This window comes from Strigops habroptila, chromosome 8 (genome assembly GCF_004027225.2).
Source record: "Strigops habroptila isolate Jane chromosome 8, bStrHab1.2.pri, whole genome shotgun sequence".
NCBI lineage: Eukaryota > Metazoa > Chordata > Aves > Psittaciformes > Psittacidae > Strigops > Strigops habroptila.
The window spans coordinates 33,116,650-33,140,592 of NC_044284.2; the positions used below are offsets into that span (position 1 = coordinate 33,116,650).

Sequence of the window (23,943 nt, forward strand, 5' to 3'; positions counted from 1 at the left end):
GCATGAGTCTGGTCTTGGATGATTTCTATCTGAATCTCTCAATTATTGAAGGTGTTTAGGTTTGCCCAGTTGTAGATTTCAACTGCATCTACAAAATAAACAGAACATTCTTTAGTGGGTTGTGTGCTTGGGATAACAGTGGACAGGCTGTCATCCTTCCCTCTGAAAGAAGGGTACCAGCTGTTTTCCACAGACCTTTGTTCCTCCGGATGGTGTTTACTTGGTTTCCGTGTAGAAAGGATATCCCTCCCCAAACCCTCCTCATTTCCTTTCCAGTAATTATTCTCTCTCTGATCTGTATTGCCATGGTAATCATAACCTCTCAATAGGGCTGGATGACAGATGAGGTTCAGGAAAGAGGCTCTATGGCTGATTGTGGTGCAGAGTCTGCCTGGTTTCTGCTTCCCTGGGCTGGAGGTAAAGAGGTGATGGTAGGAGTAATATGCATTTAGTCCCTCTGCTGACGTAACTTACTACTTTTTCACTTACGCTTGCCCTATGTGTGGACAGAGGGAGCAGAGGAGAGCTGCTTGTCTTCCCCTGAGAAATGTGTCTTGTATACATTATGAAAGATTTCTGGGGCATTAGCCTTGTTTTGTAGCATTCTGACAACAAATACCTCTGGGATCAGGGCAGAAATTAAGCCAAACTTCTGCTCTTAGACCTTGGACAGGATGCACAAGAGTGTCAGAAATGTTGCTTGCTTCAATAGGTTGAGTACTACTCTGCAGACTGTGCGACCTGCTGCCTCTCTCAACAATGCCATTAGATTTCATTTCAAGACATTCTGAGGTTCTATATTTGAAACTGGCTTGAGGAATGGAATGGGGATTTGGCAGTGGGAAGCCCCATCTGGCAGATACTTGAATGAGTGGGTGCCAGTCTTGGCAATTGTCAGATACTTCTTTGGGGGATCCTGAGCAACTTTTTTCTCCAGGGAGTGTTGCCATTGCCTGTTATCCTTTAAGTAGGAAGGAGTGATGTCTACTCAGCCAGAACAGGTGTAAATCTTGAGCTGTGGAGGAAAAGGAAGTACAAGGTAGCATTTTAATTTTTTCTTATATTAATATGAATAATAATGATTATTTTCTCTTTAATAAAATTGTGTTGTCTCAGATTTTTCTTTTTTTGTTTGTTTCAGGTTTTGTTTGTGTGTGGGGTTTTTTCTTTTTTTTTTTTTTTTCTTTTTGTGCCCCTCCCACCAAATTCCTCCCTCTTCCCCCTTTCTCACTCTAAGATTACCAGCTTTTGTGTGTCACATTTACCAATTTGTCTACATTCCTTGTCTACAAGAGTCTGTATAACAGCATTAGAGACCTGTGTTTGTGGGATCTCGTCCTCTTTTCATGATTTGTTGCTCTTTGATTTTTATTTTATTTCTATTTTTTTTAAAGCGAATTCTGTGTCTCACATGAATTTAAGTTGGCTACACAGCAGAAAGTACGAAAGTATATGGCACAAGCTGGGCTGGAGCAAAAGATTTTGTGTTTTGTGTTCCATTTTTGCTGCTCTGGGTCAGCAGTCCCAGATGGCTGCTCTCTCTTCAGTTGCCAGAGCAGAGGAAAAACAAAGTCAAACCTTCCACATCAAAAGTATTCACCTGAAATCAACTGCTGTATAATCTCGTTCCATTAGGTGTTTGAACTTTTCATGATCTTTTGGCTGCACTGTGACCTCACCAGAAGACTATGGGAATGTTGTGATGTCTTGTATGTGGATGAACAGTTGTATCTTTTGGGTACTCTTGCTACCACACAGTGGAATTCCAGCAGATGGGCTGCTACAGCCACAGGCATGCCAGAGAGGTCATCAGGATCAGTAATAGATGATGGCTATTCAGCAGCTGGCAGCACAACTGAAAAGTTCAATTTCCTTGGTTTGTGAGTGTTTGTTTTTCGTAGGGCTGGTAAATTTGAAAAGTTGCATTAGGTTTTTGAGTTCTTGGCTAACCTTCAACCTATCACTTTAGTGTGGGTTTGGTACTCGCAGGCTTTAAGGAAACTGCCTTTTTGTAAAAGTCTTACATAGGGGATGGGCTGCGACAGAGCCAGGGTCTGTAGTTGCAAGGAGAGGGCAGGGTAAGGACATTCTAGAAATTATATTAGTGTTGCGAACAGCTGTTATGTGGGCTCCTGCTCTCTTCTGAGTTTGTTTCATCTTTCTCCTGGCTAAATTTTCTCTGTCAGCCTAGATCTGGTCATACAGGGCAAGGTCGCTGTGAGAAACTGCTAGATAGGAAGATGTGGCTGAGAAGCACAGGCAGACTGGCAGGGGGATTCTGGATTTTGGTATGAGTAGGGACCTAAGGAGGGAAGTAGTCATTCACTAGAGAAGAAGAGGCCAATCCAGTGGTTTCCAATCAAATAAACACCTCTATTTCTAATACAGAATTTCTCAGTTCTCTCTGCATCTCTGTGGGAAAAGGACATAAGTGGATTCTTTAAATTGTGCTAGAAATTAAAATACCATTGGCAGTAGTCAGCCCATATACTCATAGTTTTACTGTGTCTGCCTGTACATAGTAGCTCCACAAAAATTCAAAATCTCATTGCCATGTTCAAAATGTGGACTGGCCACATATCTGAGAATTTTGCATACCCTCATGCCCTATTCCTTGTTTTCCCTACAAATTTCTTAATTTTTTTGGGGGGGGAAATACTATGATCACTATAAATGTTCTTAGGTTTTAAAACTGTGAGGGCATGTAATTTCTTTTGAGGAGAGTAATTGAGGTGATTGTGTTGAGAACATTGAAGATATTTACTGAGCTATATGGGTGTCTGTGTATTTTTCTGCATTTTTCATAACCGAATCTGGTGAATATGAATGAGGCATATTGTATAGGCAATCCTGTACTGAGAATGCAATGTTGGTAAACAAAGAGAAGGAATAACATTTGATACTCATTGGTTTCTCTCTGATTTTGTAGATGTCTATTCCTTTGATGAAGAGGAGCCGGTTTTAGACCCACATATAGCAAAACATTTGGCACACTTCGGAATTGATATGCTGCAGATGCAAGTGGTAGGAAATCTGTCTTTTGTGTAGTTTGTTGTTTACTTGTCTTAGTTGGGGGTGGTAGAGAAACAGGAGAATGATACTGGTAGTTTATATTTGTGTGATTCCTTCAGGCTGTTCCAATAGTATTTAGTTTTGTAAAGCCAGCCACTTCATGTTTTATTTTCTGAGGTCTGAATCATTACTCTTAAAACCAAAAGTTGCCTTCTGAAAGAGTTCCTTTGTGGTCTTTAGTTTACATGTTTCACTACTTGTGTGTTATGTACCATTTTCCTTCAAGATGAAAACCTTCATTCAATTAAAGAAGAATATCTAGGATATTTAATTACAGTGGGTGAAGGAAAGCCTGTTGCATGTGTAAACAGATACGAATCTTAGGCAAAAATAAGCTAAGCAACGCATAAGTAAAAAAAGTGGTTGAAAGTTGTGGGGTTTTTTTGTTTGTTTTTTTTTTTTTTTTTAATGTAAAGTTACAAATTTCAATGTAGGTCTTGTTAATAAATACATTACAAAATGAAAAAATACATTCTGTGAAGTCTAGAAAACAGCGTGGTCTATGGTGTGGTACACTAGAAAGGGACAGGGGCAGAAAGGGTCCTGTTCCTGAACATGTTGTGGATCTGTATTAGTAGATAAGTCCTTTTAATAATTTTTATCTTAGTGGATGTTGATTCCAGTTCTGTTTAATGATCTAAAAAGTCTGAATGGGTTATGGTTATAAAAGGCATGGGGGTTGGGTTTTTTTTTTGGGGGAGTGTGGGGCATAGAAAGGGGTTTGATGGTGCCTTCCCCCTCTGCCCCCTCCCGAAAGCATGTAGCCTGGTATCAGTACCTGAGATCTTGAGTGTGAAAACTGTTAAAAATGAACAAACCTGGTACTGGTTTAGTGTATTTTATTGTCCAAATGGAGAGAAAATTAATAATACCTCTAAAATTATGGGGAAGAGTTAAAGTGCAGTTTCAAAAGCCTTCGTGGTAGTAATAATATTTTTGGTATACTAATTTCCTTGTCAGTATAATGAATAAAAAGTCTTTTTTATCCAATGGTCTTTTCAGAAAACCTATTTTACTCAGCAACATTGAAAACTTAGTCTCAGCTGTTGCAAAGGTTTCACCTCTGGTCTTCAGACCAGTCTGAAATTCTTAGCGAAGTGATGGAGTAGTGCCAGCAGTAAATGACAATATAGTGACCCATACCTACAAGCTGTGAACAATATTGATGTACTTGAAAGCTGAGCTGTACAGGGGGGAAACTGCAGTTTCTCCCCTTTACAAATGTTGGCTTTTCCCATCTGAAAGAAGGGAATAGTTCTTGGATCTGCAGCTTTTCATGTGGTTTGTTTGCTAGGACCATCATCTACGGCAGCTATTCCTATATGAAACCTGAAAAAATGCAGTGTTTTTATGAGGTCACAGCCCTGAAGGAAGTGAAGCTCCCAGCTGGGTTTGAGGTCACAACTAGGAACACTCAAAGAGCCGGTAGTCTGTGGTAAAGAGCTAAGAGGTATATTAGCAGAACAAGCTGCTAGTGTTCTGACCCTGATTTCCACCCCTACGTGCAGGATTTACCTGTCTATTGGCTTGGCTTTTCTAGAGTATAGATCACAAAGTTGGTGATGATGGCAGCAGCATAATTCTTGCAGAAGTTAAACAGATGGGAAAAAAAAAAATATCTTGTTATTTTCAGACAGAGAGTGGGCTAAGAGATAATGATTTAAAACCAAGAGTCTCTGAATGGGAAGTGATTCAGGAAGCTGGTGTGAAACTCAAGCCCATGTATGGCCCAGGATACACTGGCATGAAGAACCTAGGAAATAGCTGCTACCTCAATGCTGTCATGCAAGCCATTTTCAGCATCCCAGAGTTCCAACGAGCGTAAGTAGCTTCAAACTAGTTCTTGTCAGTAGCTGCTGCATTCCTCAGTCTCTTTTTCTAAGAAAAATGGTGTTTTAATTTTTGTCTCACCTGCAAACAGGTCTCTTTCAGTCAGTTCAGTGGCTGCTTAGAGGATTTAGTGATTGTATTCTCTTCTGGAAAAGGTTGGAACACAAAACCCAATCTGCCTTTGAAATCAGAACTTCCTCACTTAGCTTTAGTGGTGGGAAATAATATGCCACCTTGTAAATATGATTGCTCTGACATGGAATCACAGGCTGTCCCTGGTTTTCATATGTGTATGTACAGATCTCTGTCTCAATATCATCAGTAACATATTAGGGTTTTTTGTACTGGCCCATGCCTCTAAAGGTGCAAGAATCATTCTGTTGCTCCAGTGTCATTTGTGCCAAAAAATGTACTGGCACAAACATGCTAATATTGATCCATGCTAATGTAAAGCAGTGCACCTTTTGCATGAGGTCTGACTATAAAGAAGGAAACTATCAGAGACATATTAAAGTTAATAAAAAAAATTAAAAATCTCATTTCATGAAAAGGGTACTGTGAGCATATTCTTCCACTGAATAATTAAGAGAGTAAAAGGACAAAAGCACAACAAAGGAATATGAAATATTCCTGACTGTTCAGAACTGATCACATCACTTCAAGGAGAGCAGCCTTTTTAGGAGGGACCATCTACAGTTTGCAATAAAATTCAGAATGCTCTTTCATTCCGCAGCAGTAGTAGAGTGTGTGCTGGAGTAAAGCTTTTAGCTTTTGGAAAGCCTCCCAGATTTTCATGTAGCAATTGCCTTCTGGAGAAAAAGAGGGAGAAAACTTGTATTTGTTTATTTTTTTTAGCCATATGGAGTACAGTCTGTAGATTAAGTGCCAGTTTTTCTACCTCCATTTTCAAGAAATATTAAAATGGACTTTACTAAGGGAGGTTGTTTTCCCACGGCATGGGCCTTGACCTGGAGCACTTGTTATCAACCAAGTGGTGAAGATCTTTGATGAAAGAGGGACTAGGCAGAAATGAGATGTGTTCTTTCAACATGGCTACATCTACCTACCCTGTTTTTTCTTGTGCTCAAGGGAAGCAATGCTCAGATAGCATGCTGCTGAATGTCTCACTGTCCAACAAACTGTCTATAATAATGTATACCTCAGCATTTATTGTCAGGAGTTAGCCTTTGTTTCTCTGAAGAAACTCCATAGAAACATTCTTTTTACATGTTTTATTCCTGATATAAATTTGGAATTTATTTGGTGATGTCGATTAAGAGTAAAAAGTACATTGGTTCTCAACCCAGCTCTGTTTTGAGCTACACCATCCTGCTGCTATTTCAAGGTCACGGAATAGAATTTAAATTCCAGATGACCACCACCACCGTATCTTTTATAGCTAGAAGCATCTGAGCAAAACTTGAATGTCCATTTCCTAATTTCTTTATTATTACTTTTCCATGACAGAAGCACTCACCAGGGATAGACAAGTCACTGCTATGATGCAAAATTTGATGTGTTAGCACAGAGGAAGCTTGCTAATGTATCATGCTGAGGATCTGTTAGGATATCCTTGAGTAAATCTAGCTGCAATATTTGCATGTTTCTGCTTTGTTCTTGCTGCCTAGGTATGTGGGAAACCTTCCACGAATATTTGACTACTCCCCTCTTGATCCAACGCAAGATTTCAGCACTCAGATGTAAGTGATGCTTCTCAATGATGTACTTGGTCAAGTTAAATAGAATCTAAACAATTTAGTGACAGGGCAAAAAACCACCTCTGCGTGGGCTTGAAAGTGAGATATGGCACAAGGTAGAATGGGAAGATTTGCCCGCTTAGTTGCAGGTGATGATGTTTCAGCTGGGGGTCAAAGGCAGTAAACTTTTTTTGCTTGGATAAAATTTCTCTTTTCTGTTTTTCTCACATGTTTGTTTCTACCCCATCACTCTTTTCCCTACAGGGCTAAACTGGGACACGGCCTCCTTTCAGGCCAGTACTCTAAGCCACCCATGAAATCTGAGCTTATTGAGCAGGTGATGAAAGAAGAACACAAGGTATTTGCCTGAGTTTGTACAGCCTGGTAACTAGGTAAAAGTGATATCCTGAGAAAAGGGAACAGGTGCCGGGCATTGAAGAACATGTGTAGATCTGTCATGGGATGCTTAGCAAGGTGGAATGTGCAGGATTTCAGTCAGGAATATATTAGTCAGGGGCTATTTGTGCAAAGCATTAAAGTAACCATTGGTTCTGCAAATAAAGTATGCTGCTCCTCCAATGATGAGTGCAAAAGTTCATAAAACTTCCAACTTACATTTATCTTCTCTAAGGAACAAAATAAAAAAGTTATCTAGAGAGTCCTGCATATTTGGAAGCAAATTTCTAAACCCTCTTTAATTTCAGAAAGAATTGTAAAGAGCTAAAGAGTTGTTTCCAGGACGTGTCTGACAGATTTCCGCCTGATTACAGGAGAAGGTGTCTGGGTAGCGCAGGATTAAGTGGTGCTGGAGGCCTTCATGGAGATGAAAGAGGGACCATGCAGAGTCTTGTCCGCTGGGGCTTTACTCAGGTTATTTCATGGTACAAAAATCACACTGAAGCATGTCTGTACCAGTGTGATCTATCCTGGAAACAGCAGTGCATGTGGGTTTGGATATAAATTGAAATTCTAATTGCCAGACAACCTGAGGAGAACAATGCATATATTCTGATCTATAATAATTCACAACAGAAAAAAATCTTGGAATCAGCTTTTCTCAGAATAGGCAATTTCCAAACAAAGGAATACTGAGGGACAAGAACATCCTAGATGCGAAAGAGAGGAACTGGAGGATGAAATAACCTTTTCCCTCATGTTTATATAATACAGAATTTTATTTCTCTGTCATTGTGTTACCAGTGGGAGACTGTCCTTTTATTTTTACTGTAATTTGCAGTGATTTTTGCAACAAAACAGATACTTAGCTCACTGTATCTAGCTCGTATCTAGCTTTGAGAACTCCACTATTGTTGATTTTGTAATCTTCATATTGCCTTTGTGGTGTTCTATCTGCAACAAGAAAGTTGCTTGTTTCTCTTATGCTGCAAAAATCATTAAGGCTTGTGTTGGCACTGTAATATCCATGGAACCATGTCTTCATCTGTCTATGCTTTTCTTCTCCTCCAGCAATGAATAAATTCACTCACAGTCATCAGAAAAGCTCTTCATATTCTTTGTCCAACAGTCTTGGTTTTAGCAGTAAGGATGATTTTTGATGAAGGTCTGATTGATCTATTTGTATGAACAAGGTTAATGGGCATTGCCTGATTTACTGGTTTAGTTTTTCACTTGTTCTTGCTTGATGTTGTGAAGAAATCACAGTAACTTAGTGGTGAGATGGAAAAATTCTTCTCTTTTTGTAAGTTGGTTTAAGCTTACATCACCCTTCAGAGAGTGAGAAGATCAGTTCAGGTTTTGCTGTTCTGCTTAAACTCTACTGCTTTTGGAATTGCCTTTGTTTTCCCTGGAGTCATCCTATTAACAGTTGTCTTAAGCAAAATGTTAGTTATTGGGACTATGATATCTATCCAAGCAAACATGTTGTTTTGGGCTTGTTTTATTATTCTAACTATCTACTGTGAAACATCTTGTTTAGAGTGATACTGGGAACCCTGGACCTAGAATGTTTGTATCCCTACAAGCTTCCTGTTATTGGGACCCCAAGAAGCATGTGGAGTCACCCCACAGACTCCACTGGCGGGATATTTAGAAATGAAAGGTCAACTAATAACCAATATTGAAAATACTACCTGTAGAAAGAGCTATCTTTATGGAGAAAGAATCTCTGATGCCAAGTTGTAGTTTTCTACATAGTAGAAATCATGCACGCTTTTGTCACAGAAGCTTGGTGTCAGTTCTGGTGGTAATAGATATTTTCCTCTACCAGTTGCTGATACAGGAATTCCTCCTTCTGAAATCAGAATGCCAAGGAGATTTTGAACAAAGAGCATCTGGTACAGAGTAGTTTGCATGATCTGAAAGTCTTATGTCTCCTGAGTAATTGCTTTGTACAGTAGCTATTCAGTGTTTTGAAACAACGAATGAATCTTGTTTGTTTCCTTTAAATGGTTTAAAACTTAATGCGTCACCGTGACTCAGGAATAGTGGAGTACATTTCAACACCTGCCTTCTTAAACACATACAGGATATGAATGAAGAATAACGTGCTGAAGTTCAGGGATATGAACCCTTCGAATAAAGCTACACCTTCATGTTTAGCCCAGCAGCCACTACTAGCAATGAGATATTGAGATTTTTTTTAATGACAGATGGTATAAAACTGTCAAGTAGTAGTAGCCATCTGCTGGCATTTCACAATACTTGTGTTGTTCATAAGTTCAGTTTAATAAAGTTGTAGTCACATGTAGCATCAGATGACTTCCTTATCAAGTAATTCATAGCATGTATTAGGATTTGAAACAGCTTTTACTGCTTTTGTTCTTTGTTGTATTGAAGACTTATTTTAAAAGAAAAATCAAATATAGATATTTTCTCCATTCCCTCACTCTGGGTGTATAAATCTATGTTTTTGTCAATCTGGGGTGCTTTTTTGTTTGGTGTGTTTCCCTTTTCCTCCCCTACTAAAACTAGTATACATACAGCTAGTATTTTCTCACCCAGAGAGTTGTACTGATATTTATAATAAATATAATTGCATAGGATTTTAGACCTTCAGTGTTTTCAAGTGCTTCTGCTTGCTGTCTATAAAATCAATCATTAATTTTATTTTTATTTTTTTACTTCTCCCCTCTCCTACATGCAAAGTTCTCTAGTTTTCTGGGTCTTTGGAATTCATCCAAAGTTTTGGAGAGTTGTTGCCTGTAAAAGCATTCATATGAGATCTGCAGTGGTCCAGCACAGTCTATATTTAGCTGATCTGTTCTGTGACTGTTGATGGGGAAAGTATGTTGGGTATTCTATAAATATTTGTGGTACTGTGGAGCTAAAATTTTTAACCAGGGGAATTTAGTCTGGAGATGGCAGCAGTTTTCTTGTACCCGCTTTAACATTAAAAACAAGCTGAAAGCCTAAAGAGTTGTCAGCTAGGACGTGATTTTCTATTTATGCCATTTCTTTTGTTATTTTACTTGTCCTTGAAGCTGAAAGGGTTTAGAGTGCAGGGCCCAATCCTCTTCTAAAGACTGTCACACTTGGCATGTTTCTCTTCTCCCTGCTCAAATGGCTAAGTAAAAAGTGTATAGGTGGAAACAAGCTTTGATTCCAAACTTACTCCATTATACATCAGGGGAAATGTGCCACACGGCCATATTCTTGCTTCTGACATACAAAGAAGCCTGGTATATAGGAATTTAAGCTGGTTTATACTTTCTTCTCCCTACTCCTAGCTTTGATGAAAGGCAAATGAGGACTCTGAAGCGATATATATAACCCAAGATTCAGAAATCCCTAGCATATCTCTTTGTTCAAGCAATACTGAGACTGTGTCTCTACAAGAGCCTTTAAAGAGCATCTTGGAGTAATGTGGTTGCTGGTGTACTGCCAGAAATTGAAAAAGCATTAAAATTGAGAACCTACTTTTGAATTCAGTGGATCTAGGAATACCTTCCCCTGGTGAAACCAAGAATAAAATTTTGCTCTTCTAGTGTGTATTTTGTGTGCCTTCCACTTCATGCTGCTTTTTCTATTTTTATATTGCTATGATAGCACAACTGTAGTAAAGAATAAGGTTGGCCAAGTTTTTAACAGCCTGTATATCCTAAAGGCTTCACTTTTGGTTGGTTTGTCTTGAAAATGATTTGGTCTCATGGAGGATGAGGGCAAATTCGAATAAGAGATTCTGACCCTTTCAAATGTGTTATTTAAAAGGCTTAATAGCTAGTTATGTCTTTAGGATGCCATTTGGGGTGATTGGAAGGCTTTTTGAAATGATATAGAGGGTGAGAAAGTAAAAACTAGGACTTTCTTGGAAGCTAAAGATTTTCTAGTTTAAGGTAGTTTCCTACTGAATGGCTAAAGCAGTATGTTATCATCCTTGAACATGGCTAACACTTGAAATTCATATCTCTTCTTAACAGCTCATCTGGGAAGGCACGCTGCACACATTAGTTGTTCTCTGCTTGGTTCTGTAGAGATCTCTGGAAAGGTTATGTCCTAAGTAAAGCTGCTAGCCGATATACCAAAGTGCTTCATGCCCACATACATTTAGGTGGAACAGGGTCCTGAAAGAAACGTCAAATGTTATAAAACAGCATAAGCTTTTAGCCTTCTGGAAACTACTAACCTTTAGGAAACCTTCAGTAATCTCTTAACTTGCAAATGCCATAGAAAAATCAGATTCAGTGCTGTAGGAACTATGTCATAATACATACTCTAAACCCCCCAGATCATGTTTATTAAAATGGAAAACCAGATGAAACCAAAACTATCATTTCTGCAGTGGCAGAAATGGGTCATAGATAAATCTAGTCAAGTAAATTGGGGATATTTGGTCCAGGAATTAATAAGAATCTTTTAAAAGGTTTCTCTTTCTTCTATTTAGGCTCAACACAATGGAATAGCTCCTCAAATGTTTAAGGCTTTTATAAGTAAAGGCCACCCAGAATTTTCCTCTAATAGACAGCAAGATGCACTGGAATTTTTCCTACATCTTATAAATCTAGTAGAGGTGAGAAAATCTGAATTACTTCTTTTCCCTGGTTATATTAGACAATGAGGACAGAGCTGAGTGGCTCGAGATTTTGTTATGCTTTTTTTTAGCCTTGGATGTGTAGAAAATGGCGCTAATTAAGATGTATTTTGGTTTATAAACACTTGTTTCTTTAATTCTTCCTTCTCTTTACTTCAGACCCTTCTCTGTGTGACCACACCCAGGGCCAGTGCTGCTGATAACAACTGCTAGAGATATAGAAAGGTCAAGCATCACTGTACAGGCTATAAGATTTATAACCATACGTGACTGTCCTTTTAAATTGCTGTTCATTTTATGATTACATGCTATCCATTTGTTTACCGTATTGAAGTCTGTCTTGGAATATTAATGAATTGGGTATTGTTATTATTCCAAATTTATATCATAGTTGGGAGTGAACTAATTACCACGTCCAGTTCTCTTACAAATCCCAGCTCTACATCACTGAATCATTGTGGGAGGAAGGACACCTCCCATAGCAAAGTGACTATTTGTCAGTTGAATATTTCTGTATAAAATGTTAGTTCCACTGAGCTCCAGCTCAATGCTGTGTGTAGAAGAGTCAGTACTGTGAATGTTAATGCTGTCTTTTTGAAAAGCAAATTTACAAACACATGTGGTTTTGATTTAAAGCACTTCTTTCTTGTCCATGCTTCCACCCTCTTCTTCCCATTTTCCCAAATAATTGAGGGTATTTACTCATGTGTTACAGTCTAGATGGAGTTACTCACATTTGCCGGCATTATGTTCCATATCCCAAAATACATGTACTGATTATGGGATGGTTAGAAGACATTTTCTCTTTTTCACCTGATAAGACATTCACATGAACAATAAAGAGGAGGTGTATTATTTGTATGACATTCCCATCTGGATAATGAACAAGTTGCTTGTCCTGTTTCAGTGTAGATTGAGAATGGTAGGAGAAATTCTATTTGCTGAAAGTTATTTACCTGAGCTTTATATCTTTATTGTAACCTGCCACCTTCCTGTCTTCTTTTGTTCACCTTGACTCAGTCAGATTCGTTAGGGACACACTCTGAAAGTTACTATGTTTAGAGAGATACTGCTGTGTATTGTGGACTTCAGTGGGATTCTCTGTGGGAGCAAGAGTTCTACATGCAGTAAAACGCAAGCTGAGCTGCCAGATCTGGTGCAAGATTGTTGTCTTTGTGCTTGACATAAAACAACCAGCAGCTTTTGGCTTCTCTGGTCATTTTAATGATTGTCACTTGCATGATCTGATCTGCTCTTCCTTTCAGAGGAACCCTGTAGGTTCAGAAAACCCTAGTGATGTTTTCCGGTTCTTGGTGGAAGAACGCACACAATGCTGCCAGTCCAGAAAGGTCCGCTACACAGAGAGGGTGGACTATATCATGCAGTTACCTGTTGCCATGGAGGCGGCAACAAACAAAGGTAAGGGAAGAAACTAGTTTATTGACTGACCTTCTGGTGACTTTTAGTCATGAGGGAATGAAGCTCTCACCCCTGTATGATCTCTTCACATGGATAAAATGGTTCAAGGCCATGTGGCAAATCACACCAATGAAGTGATTGGGATAGTTACTTGATTCGGTTTTCTTTGAAGGAGATTCTAACCACACATCAGTTTGTGGCTATACTGTTCCTGCTTATATGTTTAGGGAAGAAGGATTCTACCTGGTTACTCTTGGCAAGTTTTCAGACAGATTTCTCCTCAAACTGTGGGACCACTATTAGGTGTCACCACTCAGCAATATATCACGGAGAATGGTAGCAGTTTGTTCAATAAAGATGTCAGTGATTTATGATTTAAAACCTTAACCTGGATTTGACTCAAGGATGTGCCACACCACTTGTAGTACAATTTATTTACCTTTGTGTTTTGTGCATATGTGTGCCCAAAGATCCTCATTAGGATTGGATTTCTTTTGTTCTGGACAGTGAACCAGTATATAAAAACTTCTTAATTCTAAAAAAGGAAGCGAATATACCAGCTAATGAATATCTTGTAAAAACAAACACACACTCACAAAAACCAACCAACCAAAAAAAAAACAAACCACACCAAAAACCAACCAACCAAATCCCCCCCCACCCCCACAAAAAAAAAAACAAACCAACAACGTGAACCCACAACACATTGGCTTTATGTTCATTAGCAGCAGATGATAAGGCATAAGGTAGTTTGTTGTCTTTTAGACCAAAATACACAATTTGGATATCCTGAGCTTTAGGAGAGGTGGGAAGGAGGATGAAGTGGTGGACATTAATACAGGAGTGTTTTTTTCATGCCTGTGAGCTGCCTGAAAATGCATACTTGTTTTTAAAGGAGAAAATGGCTGAGGAGGCTAGGAGACTTGGAAGCAGGAGTGAGGTACTGACAAATCTTGGTTGCCCTGCAATCGGTGGTGAAGAGTGTTGCAGGCTAACATAATAAACGTATGCCTGAGGTGGAAGTGAAGGGAACATCACGGGTACATGAGAAGGGGGATGTTCCTCTGGTTTCCTGCATAATCTCAAAATTAAAAAATATTTTAAAGCCAGAAGGAACTATCCTGATTATTTGATCTGATCCTTTGAAATAGCACAAAACACAGTTCCACCTACTGCTTTTTACCTAGCCCACAGGTTCTTGAACTGGACAATATGTCCAGTTATGTAATTTTAAAATGACCATTTTGTCTTGAAAATCTAAGGTTTGGAGAACTTCACATTCTTTGTTCATCAGTTTCAGTGATGATTCTATGCTTATTAAACAGCATGTTATTTTCAGGTAATGGCTCAGGAGGTATATTATATTATGTATTACCATACAGCATTGCTCAGCTTGCCAGTGTCAGGATTCTTTCTGTATTATACATAATCCTGTCCTGTCTAGAAAGTCAGATGACACAGATAAACAGCAGTAATTTTCCAAGGCAGATTGAGTTGATAAAGCAGGTAGTTGACGTTTCTATTAACACAGGATTCTGGCTATCATGGCAAGATTTTAATTGCCTATTGCCCAGTATTACCAGTTCTGTGTTTTCACTATAGAATCGCAGATAATCATAGAATAGTTAGGGTTGGAAAGGACCTTAAGATTGTCTAGTTCCAACCCCCCTGCCATGGGCAGGGACACCTCGCACTAAATCGTGTCATCCAAGACTCCATCCAGCCTGGCCTTGAACACCGCCAGGGATGGAGCATTCACAACCTCCTTGGGCAACCCATTCCACTGCCTCACCACCCTCGCAGCAAAGAACTTCTTCCTTATATCTAACCTAATCTTCCCCTGTTTAAGTTTAAACCCACTACCCCTTGTCCTGTCACCACAGTCCGTGATGAAGAGTCCCTCCCCAGCATCATTGTAGGCCCCCTTCAGATACTGGAAGGCTGCTATGAGGTCAACTGCTCTGCCCCTGCGCATCAGTTCTATAGCCCCATCATACGCGGCCACCATATTGGTCAGACAGGATTTCCCCTCAGTGAAGCCATGTTGACTATCACCAACCACCTCATTGTTTTTCATGTGCCTCAGCATGCTTTCCAGGAGAATCTGCTCCAAGATTTTGCCCGGCACAGAGGTGAGACTGACTGCAGTTTCCCAGGTCTTCCATTTTCCCCTTCTTGAAAATGGGGGGGTCTTCCATTTTCCCCTTTTTCCAGTCATCGGGAACTTCACCTGACTGCCACGATTTTTCAAATATGATGGACAGTGGTTTAGCAACTTCATTCGCCAGCTCCTTCAGGACCCGCAGACGGATTTCATCAGGTCCCATGGACTTGTGCACGTTCAGGTTCTTAAGAAGGTCTCGAACCTGATCCTCTCCTACAGTGGGCCTAAGGTCTTCATTGTCACAGTCCCTGCATCTGCCTTCCAAGACTTGGGTGATGTGGTCAGAGCATTTGCTAGTGAAGACTGAGGCAAAGAAGTCACTGAGAACCTCAGCCTTCTCCAAATCCATGGTAGCCAGTTCTCCTGATAGCTTCCGGAGAGGGCCTATGTTGTCCCTAGTCTGTCTTTTGTTTGTACATACCTATAGAAGCCCTTCCTGTTATCTTTCACATCCCTTGCCAGATTTAATTCTAACTGGGCCTTAGCTTTCCTGACCTGGTCCCTGGCTTCCCGGACAATATCCCTGAACAGAAGCCTTCAGAAAAGAGGTGTGGTTGTAAGTGTAGCTCCTGACTCCAATGCAGACAAAAAGATTTGATGTCTAGTTAAGGCCATAAAGTTTTTTATTGGTAAGTGGGGTTTTGCATTTCTAAAACTTTCAAAAATAAGACTGGTGAGGAATGTTGTAACCATGGCAATATTCATTTAGCTATTAGTGTCATGTATATTTCTCAGATGAATTAATTGCCTATGAATTGAAGAGGCGAGAAGCAGAAGCTACAAGGAGACCTCTACCAGAGCTTGTTCGTGCCAAGATCCCATTTAGTGCGTGTCTGCAGGCCTTTTCTGAACCAAGCAATGTAGAGGATTTCTGGAGCAGTGCCCTTCAAGCAAAATCTGCAGGAGTGAAGTGAGTGTGTGTCTGACTGCCTGTTAAAAATATATATGGTATTGCTGTGTGCTTATCTTGCTACCTGGACATGATGCAGAGAGAAACAGACAAAGGTGTAGTGGGCTTTGACATTATATCAGTGTTGGGGCTCATAAATGTAATGTGCAGATCAAGCCTGACGGAAGTTGTAATGACCAATTGAGCAGGAAATTTTTTCTCAATTGTCAGACTTCAAGAGGTGATGCGTTCTGGTTGTTAAGAGCTTGAACTTTAAATGCTTGTACCTTAATTATCTGACCATGTTTTAAAATCTGATCCTATCTATCAATTAGTCATAGAGCTCTGTATTGTGTGGTAGCAGATACAGTCTGGATCTCTGTGCTTAGTCTCTTAATGTCTTCACATCACTAAGGAGGCTCAGGGGCATTGTGTGACAACAAAACAGGGTGAAGCAAACAGAAGTGTTGTTTCTTCGGAGAAAGTTCTTTAGATAAATGGAAACTTTCACATTTGTGAAGCGAGGAAAACTTTGGGTTTATTATGTTGTCATATTTTATATAATTTATTGTTTGCATTTGGATTTCTACCCATCACCTTTGTATGCTACAGTGTTTGGTTACATCTATTAAGTTTGCTGTGATTTACATGGGGCCATGCTACAAGGTGGACTTATTAAACAAGGAAACCCTGTGTGTTTATAATCAGGTAGGTAAAAGAACCAAAACCAACTTGGGCTTAAAAAAACAATAAGAAGAAATAGTATGGCAGATGGAAATAAGTGCAGTTTTCAGGGGCAGTATTTCTTGCTGAGAACAAGAGTTTTAGTTTCTCATCTGGCTCCATTTTTATGTCAGCAGCAAGGAGTGGTTGAAAATTGCATTCTGCAATTGGTTTGCTAGGTGGCTAGGTAGTTTCTATTTTTAGATCACTTATACCAATGACTCACTGCTGTCTTAGCATATAGTTTCACTGACACAAGTGCACACGGTGAAGAAAAATGCAACAGAAATCTAAAGGGCTTTTGTATTAACTGTGAACATATTGGAAGAACATTCTAGTCTTTAAATATATCCAAGGCTAATTTGTAGTTTAGCTGTTGTTCATCCCCTAGGTCTTTAAAGACTTTGAAAGGTGAAGAATAATTTGCTATTTAAAATTCAAAAGTTTCATGCTACAGATGAGAAAGTTACTAAAATTGCAAGGTGGTGCTCTCAAGAATTTATAAAGTAGTTACTTATAGTATGGTAAGAAGACCTTATATTTAGGATGCATTTACTGTACTTTACCCGGAGAGGAGAAGAATGGTGGTACATATAATGTTACATTGTGTTCAAGGTTAAACTTCTTGTTTTCGCTAACTGGGCAAATATCAGGGATGCCCTTGAACTGGAGTCATCCTCTATTTTGATAAATATTATAGTAGCTCAGTAAGAATATCATGTCATAGGATTTTTTATATAGCACTTTCAAGTGAAAAAATACAAATGACAGCTTTTTTAATCTTTACTAAATGAAATGCTTTATAGGTGGACCGATACCTCACGGGCAATGCTACTGTTACTAGAAAGGCAGAGAATAAAACGCAGATTGAATTGTTACTCCATTCTGTCCAAGATGTGTTTTAAGCCTGTGCCCTGAAGTTCTAGCAAATATGTCATTCAAAATTTATTTCCCAACATTCAGCTTCAGAACACCTTGAGTGAGCAAGTTTAATACTACTCGTAGTTTTCTATAATCTTCCTAGAAGCTGAATTGTCTGCAGAGGTTTGAGCTGACATTCAGGATATGAATGTATAGAAAGGTGTTACCGTACTTCTCCAATGTACTTGCAAATGTTTTTGTGAAGCTTATGTTTATAAAATCCATCACTTGATCTCACTCAGGGCTAAAGTGATTCATCTCAGTGTGCATGAGGTACTGAAATCTGTGCTGCTTGTGATTTTGTTGCCCTGTTTCAATGAATTGTATTTCTTGTGCATCCCAGGACTTCTCGGTTTGCTTCGTTTCCTGAGTACTTAGTGGTGCAGATAAAGAAATTCACCTTTGGCCTTGACTGGATACCCAAAAAGCTTGGTATGTGCTTTTTGTATTTACCTTTTTCTCATTCTGCCCAAGGTAATCTGCAAGATGTACGCACTTTGGTCTATAATGAGAACCTGGATTGAGTCTCAGGTTTATACTGTGAAGATCCTAGTTGAATCTTCTTTCCCCCAGACAAATCCATCAGGTCTGTGGAGTTAAAATACAATTTCATATAGTCTGGCCTCCTAGATAAACTGTGCTTTAGTGTTCTGAATTTCTCAAATAACTGTTTTCAGGAGGGCAATCCTGGATGTGTTTGTACCTTGAGTACCAGAGTCTGCCTCTCTAAAGGGGTAGGTTGCACCATGAGGTCATTTCACTGGATTCATAAACTTTAACTGTTTCTCTACTTCTGTAGATGTTTCTATAGACATGCCAGATTTTCTAGATATCAACCACCTTCGGGCCAGGGGTCTTCAGCCAGGAGAAGAGGAACTTCCAGACATTGCTCCTCCCATTATCATTCCTGATGACCCAAAAGGTATTTACTGACTTTCTCTCTTCTGATTATCTCCTATAGTCCTCTGTCCCTCTGGCACATACTGATTCTCTTTAATCTTCATCTTTTAGAGCTAGGAACAAAAAAGCAGCTCTTGTGCTTTTATAATTGAAGACTCTTACAACACCCCACAGCCTTTTATTTTCCTCTCTACTAGACAACTCTAGTTCCTTCCAGCTTTTCTGCTTGGATGTTTTCAAGATTTATGATTGATGCTATTCTTCTGGACTCTCTCAAAATAATTTACATTCTTGTGAAACTGTTGTGCTCATAGATGGACGTTCTATTTTGTGAAATAGATTATTTCACTTGCTTTACTGGCTATAGCCTCATACTTACCCTGCTGTGTGGTGGTTGCCTCTTTAGCCATAGTGTAGTGCTGCTCAGTGGAGCAGCTTGTGCTGCATTATGATCTCTTAATCTTTACTAGCAGAATTGTTTCATGTCTTCCATATGCATGGATAATCATCCTTACTTAAGGATGAAGTCCTTGTGCTCATCTTCATTGAATGTTCATTGGTATGTAAGACTTAAGGGAATAGAGAAGTGTGTGAACACCTCTAGACTTATGAAAATCAGCTACATGCAGAGAGCATCTTCTGACCATTCATTGACCTTCAGCACATGTTCGTCACTCCCTTTCAGTAAAGTCACTGTGCACTTCCCAGGGCCTGGTGCAAAGGACTTGGTCTCAGACCCATATGCTGAGTCTCATGACAAGTGTCATAAGAGGGGTGGAGTGTTAATCCACTCATTTCTTACATTTTCATAAGAGCTGTTACTAAACTGCTGTTATCTTTTGAGTACTTTTGTACTAAATTTTGTTTAAAACCTGGTGATAAAGTAGTCTGGGTGGTACTGTAGCTAAATCAATCTGTTAGTTCTTGTGTACAGTATATGGTCCATCCCGGTTGGAAGGAATTTTAAAATCTCTCAGTTACTATGATTATTTGTTGTAGGATTTAAGTGTTAAGTTCTGAGCAGATGGTTTTCTGTTTAGTCACATGATTTACTTTAATCTTGAAACACTTTAGTTCAAGGTGGAACAACAAACACACTATGCAGAATAGATTCATTCACAGTAAAGTGATACTTAAAACACAAAGGACTGCAGTTTAAGAAAACCACTTTACAGGCGTAGATTAAGATTCAAAATTTATAAATTTCAAGATTTGTTAGGTTGCAGTGGGCCCTAGCAGCTGTGCAGGCATGCACAGTCCGCTCCTCTGGATGTACGTGGGCTGTACAGCCCATTAAAAAGGGCTCTGTCTCAAGGAGCTGATGTCAAACTGCTGACTAAAATATTTGTAGAGCAGAAAGAGTGTGATTAATACACTATACTGCTTTTTTTTGTAAATACTGTTTCTTTTATGCTAAAGTTCAGAAACAAGAGTATTAGAATATCCTCCTTCCTCATTCCCTGGGTTTCTCTGGAGGATTAAAATCTTGGTTTTATAGTGTGACCTTAGACCTAGGTTGCTGCAATTTCCTCCAGATGTCTTAAGTTTGGGTGCTTTGGTATTTAATAGGAAACCAGTAATGCAACTATTCCCATGACATGATTGCCCCATTTGCTTGGATATATATACTAATGATGGTATAATATCAAGCTGTATGTATGTGAAAGGAAGTTAGTACCTGAAATTGTGCGTCAGAGAAAGGGCTATGGAAAAATTGAGTTCTCTCAAGTTTTTAATTTCGTCTCTTATCTGTAGGATCCTTACAAAGGCTTACTCTTTTTTTATCCTCTTGCTCAGTGGGCTAACCTAGTTTTAGTGTAAATGCATGGGTGATGGTACCTAATTTTTAACAAAACAGATCCTTGCTTAAAATTGGTTTAGGTCAGCCATCAGCTGTACTTCATACCGGTTTATAATACCAGTGACACTTTGCTCTGAAGTTAGTTAGGGAAATTACTGGGCAGAAACATCCCTGGTTTAATTCATGGCAAAAACCTCAGGGATGTGAGGATGAACATGCCTTGCCTGTGTAAGGTCAAATGTTTTTGTGACTTTAAAAATGTGGATTTGTTTTTCCCATATGAATCTACTTTGCTTTCATATTAAGCTTTTTTCCTGGTGTGTGTTTGTTTGTTTGTTTGTTTGTTTCTTCTTTCTTAATTTTCAGGTCGGATGATGAACAATGTCATGGAGTGTACGTATCTCATTTTTCTGAGACTGGTACTTCAGCTGCTTAAAAAATTTTCATGCTTTTGCTCAGCTAATGGCTTCTCTGTCCTCATAGAGATGCAGGAAGTATTGCCCTGCGTGCTTCTAAATAACAGCTGATTTTTGTACGCGTTCAGCATTTACTTCAGTGTGTGCAGGATTCTTTAAGAGTCTGTAGTAACATCAGCATAGCCAGAATATGAGCTGCTCTTCTATCTGCTGCTCATCAGAGGGATCTTGCAGTTCTCAGGGTCACAGCTGCCTGATCCTGGCTCCCTCTGGACTCTGATCTCAGCTGAAGCTGTCAAGCCCTGTCATTCAGAGATGAAGTTCAACTGGAGACTGCTAGATCCAGCAGCTGTTGTTTCTCTGACCTGCAAGATCCTGCCTTTAAGAAAGGTGATTGCTTTTGGCTGCCATCTTTAGCTAAGCACAGCATCTAATTTCTTCACCCCTTGAAATCCAGTGGTGAGTGCTTTTAGTAAATAAAGTCCTGTAGGAATTCATAAATGTTTAAGGATCTTATGTATATTATGGTGACAAAAGATTACCAGTATGTCCATAATAAATACCATAAAAAATGTCCATAACAAATGCTTTGTACAAGGCTGTTTTCTAATGGGTGTGGGCTTATTGTAGTACTAAAACAAATCCAAGCAATATGTGTTGTAATATGTGGCACCATGAATAATGATAAAAAATACTATACAGTGGATAAAATTAGACTTTTATATTTTAGAAGGTCCTTTCTTTTAGCTCTAGATATTGATGAGTGTTCAGTTATGCAACTGGCAGAGATGGGTTTTCCTTTGGAAGCATGTCGGAAAGCTGTGTACTATACAGGCAACCTGGGTGCTGAAGTTGCTTTCAACTGGATCATTGCACACATGGAAGAATCAGGTTAGTGATTGGAAGGTGTAAGTTAAACTCAACTCTTGATTGTATATTTTGGCAGTCAGTAGAAATTTTATAATGCGTGACAGAGAAACAGCAGCCACCTTCCCCACCTCAGGAAACCTGGAGGTGTGAGTGGATTTTCCTAAGCTGTTCCTGGGATATGCAGATCTTGTCCATTGTGTGGCATCCTCTGCTTAGAAGACAACAAACCTAATTATACCAGAAGTACTCTCCTGTCCTCACTGATCATGTGGGCCAGCTCTCTGTTTTCTGCACTTTGCTTAGGTCCGTGCTGCTAATGGGGAAGCTGACTTGTGATCAAGTGTAAGTACAAAGAATCCTGTGGTCCAGATGCTTTTCTTCCATACCAGCCTCCTCTAGCTCAGGCTAGAGCATTCATGATGTGTGTAGAACTTGGGCTATCTAGTGATGAACAGGGCTGCTAGATGTTCTCTACTTCCTGCGTTTCATCCATGCAAAGTCTGGACTCATGATTCAGTGCTGAGTATATCTGAGCACTTCCTTGCCAGGAAACTCCAGATTTGGTTGAGTTCACACTTCGCCATGGGCTTTTGTGTTGCTTATGTAAATGGGGAATGAGTTTCACTTGGGCTTAACTGATGTAGTTCAGCTATGGAATCAATTCATTTTACAGCTATATGTATATCAGCTGAGTGTCGACTTTGGTGCCATCATCGCTTCCATACTTATCTTTGCTACTTTCCTGTAGTTGTTTCACTTCTGTGGTGTGCCAAGTTGTTCCAGACTGCTCAGTATGAGTTTGCCCACCTAGATATTTTGTAATGTGCATGTTCATTTTGTTGTTTTTAAGGCTTTCCAGGCATCCAAATCCCAACTGGTCCAGTGAAATAAACTTACGTTGATTCAGGACTGCTTTTGAGGTCCTATTTATTGTTTGTTGATTTTTCCGGTTCAGTGGGGCAAAAGAACAAACTGATGAATGTGTGTTTGTTTCAGACTTTGCTGAGCCATTGGTCATACCTGCATATGGAGAAGTTGCTTCCAATGGAGCAGCTGCATTTGGGGCTGTCGGGCTAGATAACCAACCTCCTGAAGAGATGGTTGCAATTATAATTTCGATGGGCTTCCAAAGGACTCTAGCAATTCAAGCACTGAAGGCAACAGTGAGTTCCATGGGTTATTGGTAGTGCTTGGGTTTCATTTCACGTTATGTGCTTTGTACATGTGCATGCTCAGATGCCTTTGAAATGTGTATAAAAATCCAGTTAGTGGATGATGCACGTAGAACTATTCTGCCAAAGCATGGGACGCCTGACTTGACTGGGTTAGTGTGGGGAAGGTGGTTTGTGTTTCACGTGAATGTTAAAGTGTGGAGAAAAGCGAGAAAAACTCAGCTGCTTTTACCATCTTTTGAGAAACAACCTGGATGCCTGAAGACTGTGCGTCTTCAAGATGAGAACCTGGGGGTCATGGGGATTAGTTGTGGGAGGATTTGTTTTCCATCTAGCAAGCTTCTGCAGAGTGCCTGTTGTATACTGTTTTCGTGAAGGTAGAGTATGTATCTTACAAGTTGCAAATGCTGTTGAACATGAACCTTAGTCTGCTCAAAGAACAATAAGCAGTAGCATGATGATAGAGAATTTATTAAAGGCTGTTCTTTTGCTTGTTTCATTCACAGAACAATAATTTGGAGCGTGGACTGGAATGGATCTTCAGCCACCCTGAACTCGAGGAAGAAAGTGAGCCTGCTTTGGACATGATGGATATGGACAACAATGCTAATGCCAGTATTGCAGAGACAGGGTCAGAGGGACCCAGGATCAAAGATGGGTCTGGAAGTAAGTTCTCCTCCAGTGCAGAACTGGGTATCATGTTGTTGTGTCAAACCTATGCCATTCATAGAGCTCTTTTCTGTTTTGAAAGTACTTATTGTGGGGGTTTTGGATGTGATCCAGACAATTTACTTCAATCTTGCTTCTAGGGCTGAGTCCAACTCTGTGGGGCTGCTAGATTCTATGGGCTGTGTTTGCTTAGAAAACTCTTCCCTTGGATTCACTGAATAACCTGAGTCAAAGTTTCTTGTTGCTACAGCATATAAGTCTCTGTTGGCTATAGGATAAAAAGACAAACTAGACTGTTTACATTCTCAGAGGCTGAGCATCCTAAAGATAATGTTGCTGTTACAGACCACCTGAGTTTCTGTCCTCTTGTGGTCTGATGAGAGATTTGATAATCCCTTCAACCAAGTTCCTTA

At 39.6% G+C, this 23,943-nt stretch overlaps 1 protein-coding gene across 5 annotated transcripts in view; it reads left to right on the forward strand.

Moving 5' to 3' along the window:
• USP13 (ubiquitin specific peptidase 13) overlaps window positions 1-23,943 on the forward strand; it is a 57,215-nt gene that overhangs the window by 27,255 nt on the left and 6,017 nt on the right. For 2 of the 5 annotated variants that reach the window (XM_030493654.1, XM_030493657.1), the window contains 13 exons: window positions 2,930-3,024; window positions 4,706-4,893; window positions 6,531-6,602; window positions 6,864-6,957; window positions 11,440-11,565; window positions 12,852-13,005; window positions 15,905-16,079; window positions 18,046-18,134; window positions 18,502-18,624; window positions 20,770-20,796; window positions 21,567-21,710; window positions 22,686-22,852; window positions 23,368-23,527. In XM_030493654.1, the coding sequence (XP_030349514.1) occupies window positions 2,930-3,024; window positions 4,706-4,893; window positions 6,531-6,602; window positions 6,864-6,957; window positions 11,440-11,565; window positions 12,852-13,005; window positions 15,905-16,079; window positions 18,046-18,134; window positions 18,502-18,624; window positions 20,770-20,796; window positions 21,567-21,710; window positions 22,686-22,852; window positions 23,368-23,527 (1,614 nt within the window). The remainder of the gene's footprint in view (window positions 1-2,929; window positions 3,025-4,705; window positions 4,894-6,530; window positions 6,603-6,863; window positions 6,958-11,439; window positions 11,566-12,851; window positions 13,006-15,904; window positions 16,080-18,045; window positions 18,135-18,501; window positions 18,625-20,769; window positions 20,797-21,566; window positions 21,711-22,685; window positions 22,853-23,367; window positions 23,528-23,943) is intronic. The other 3 variants (XM_030493655.1, XM_030493656.1, XM_030493658.1) reach the window with 3 other exon arrangements.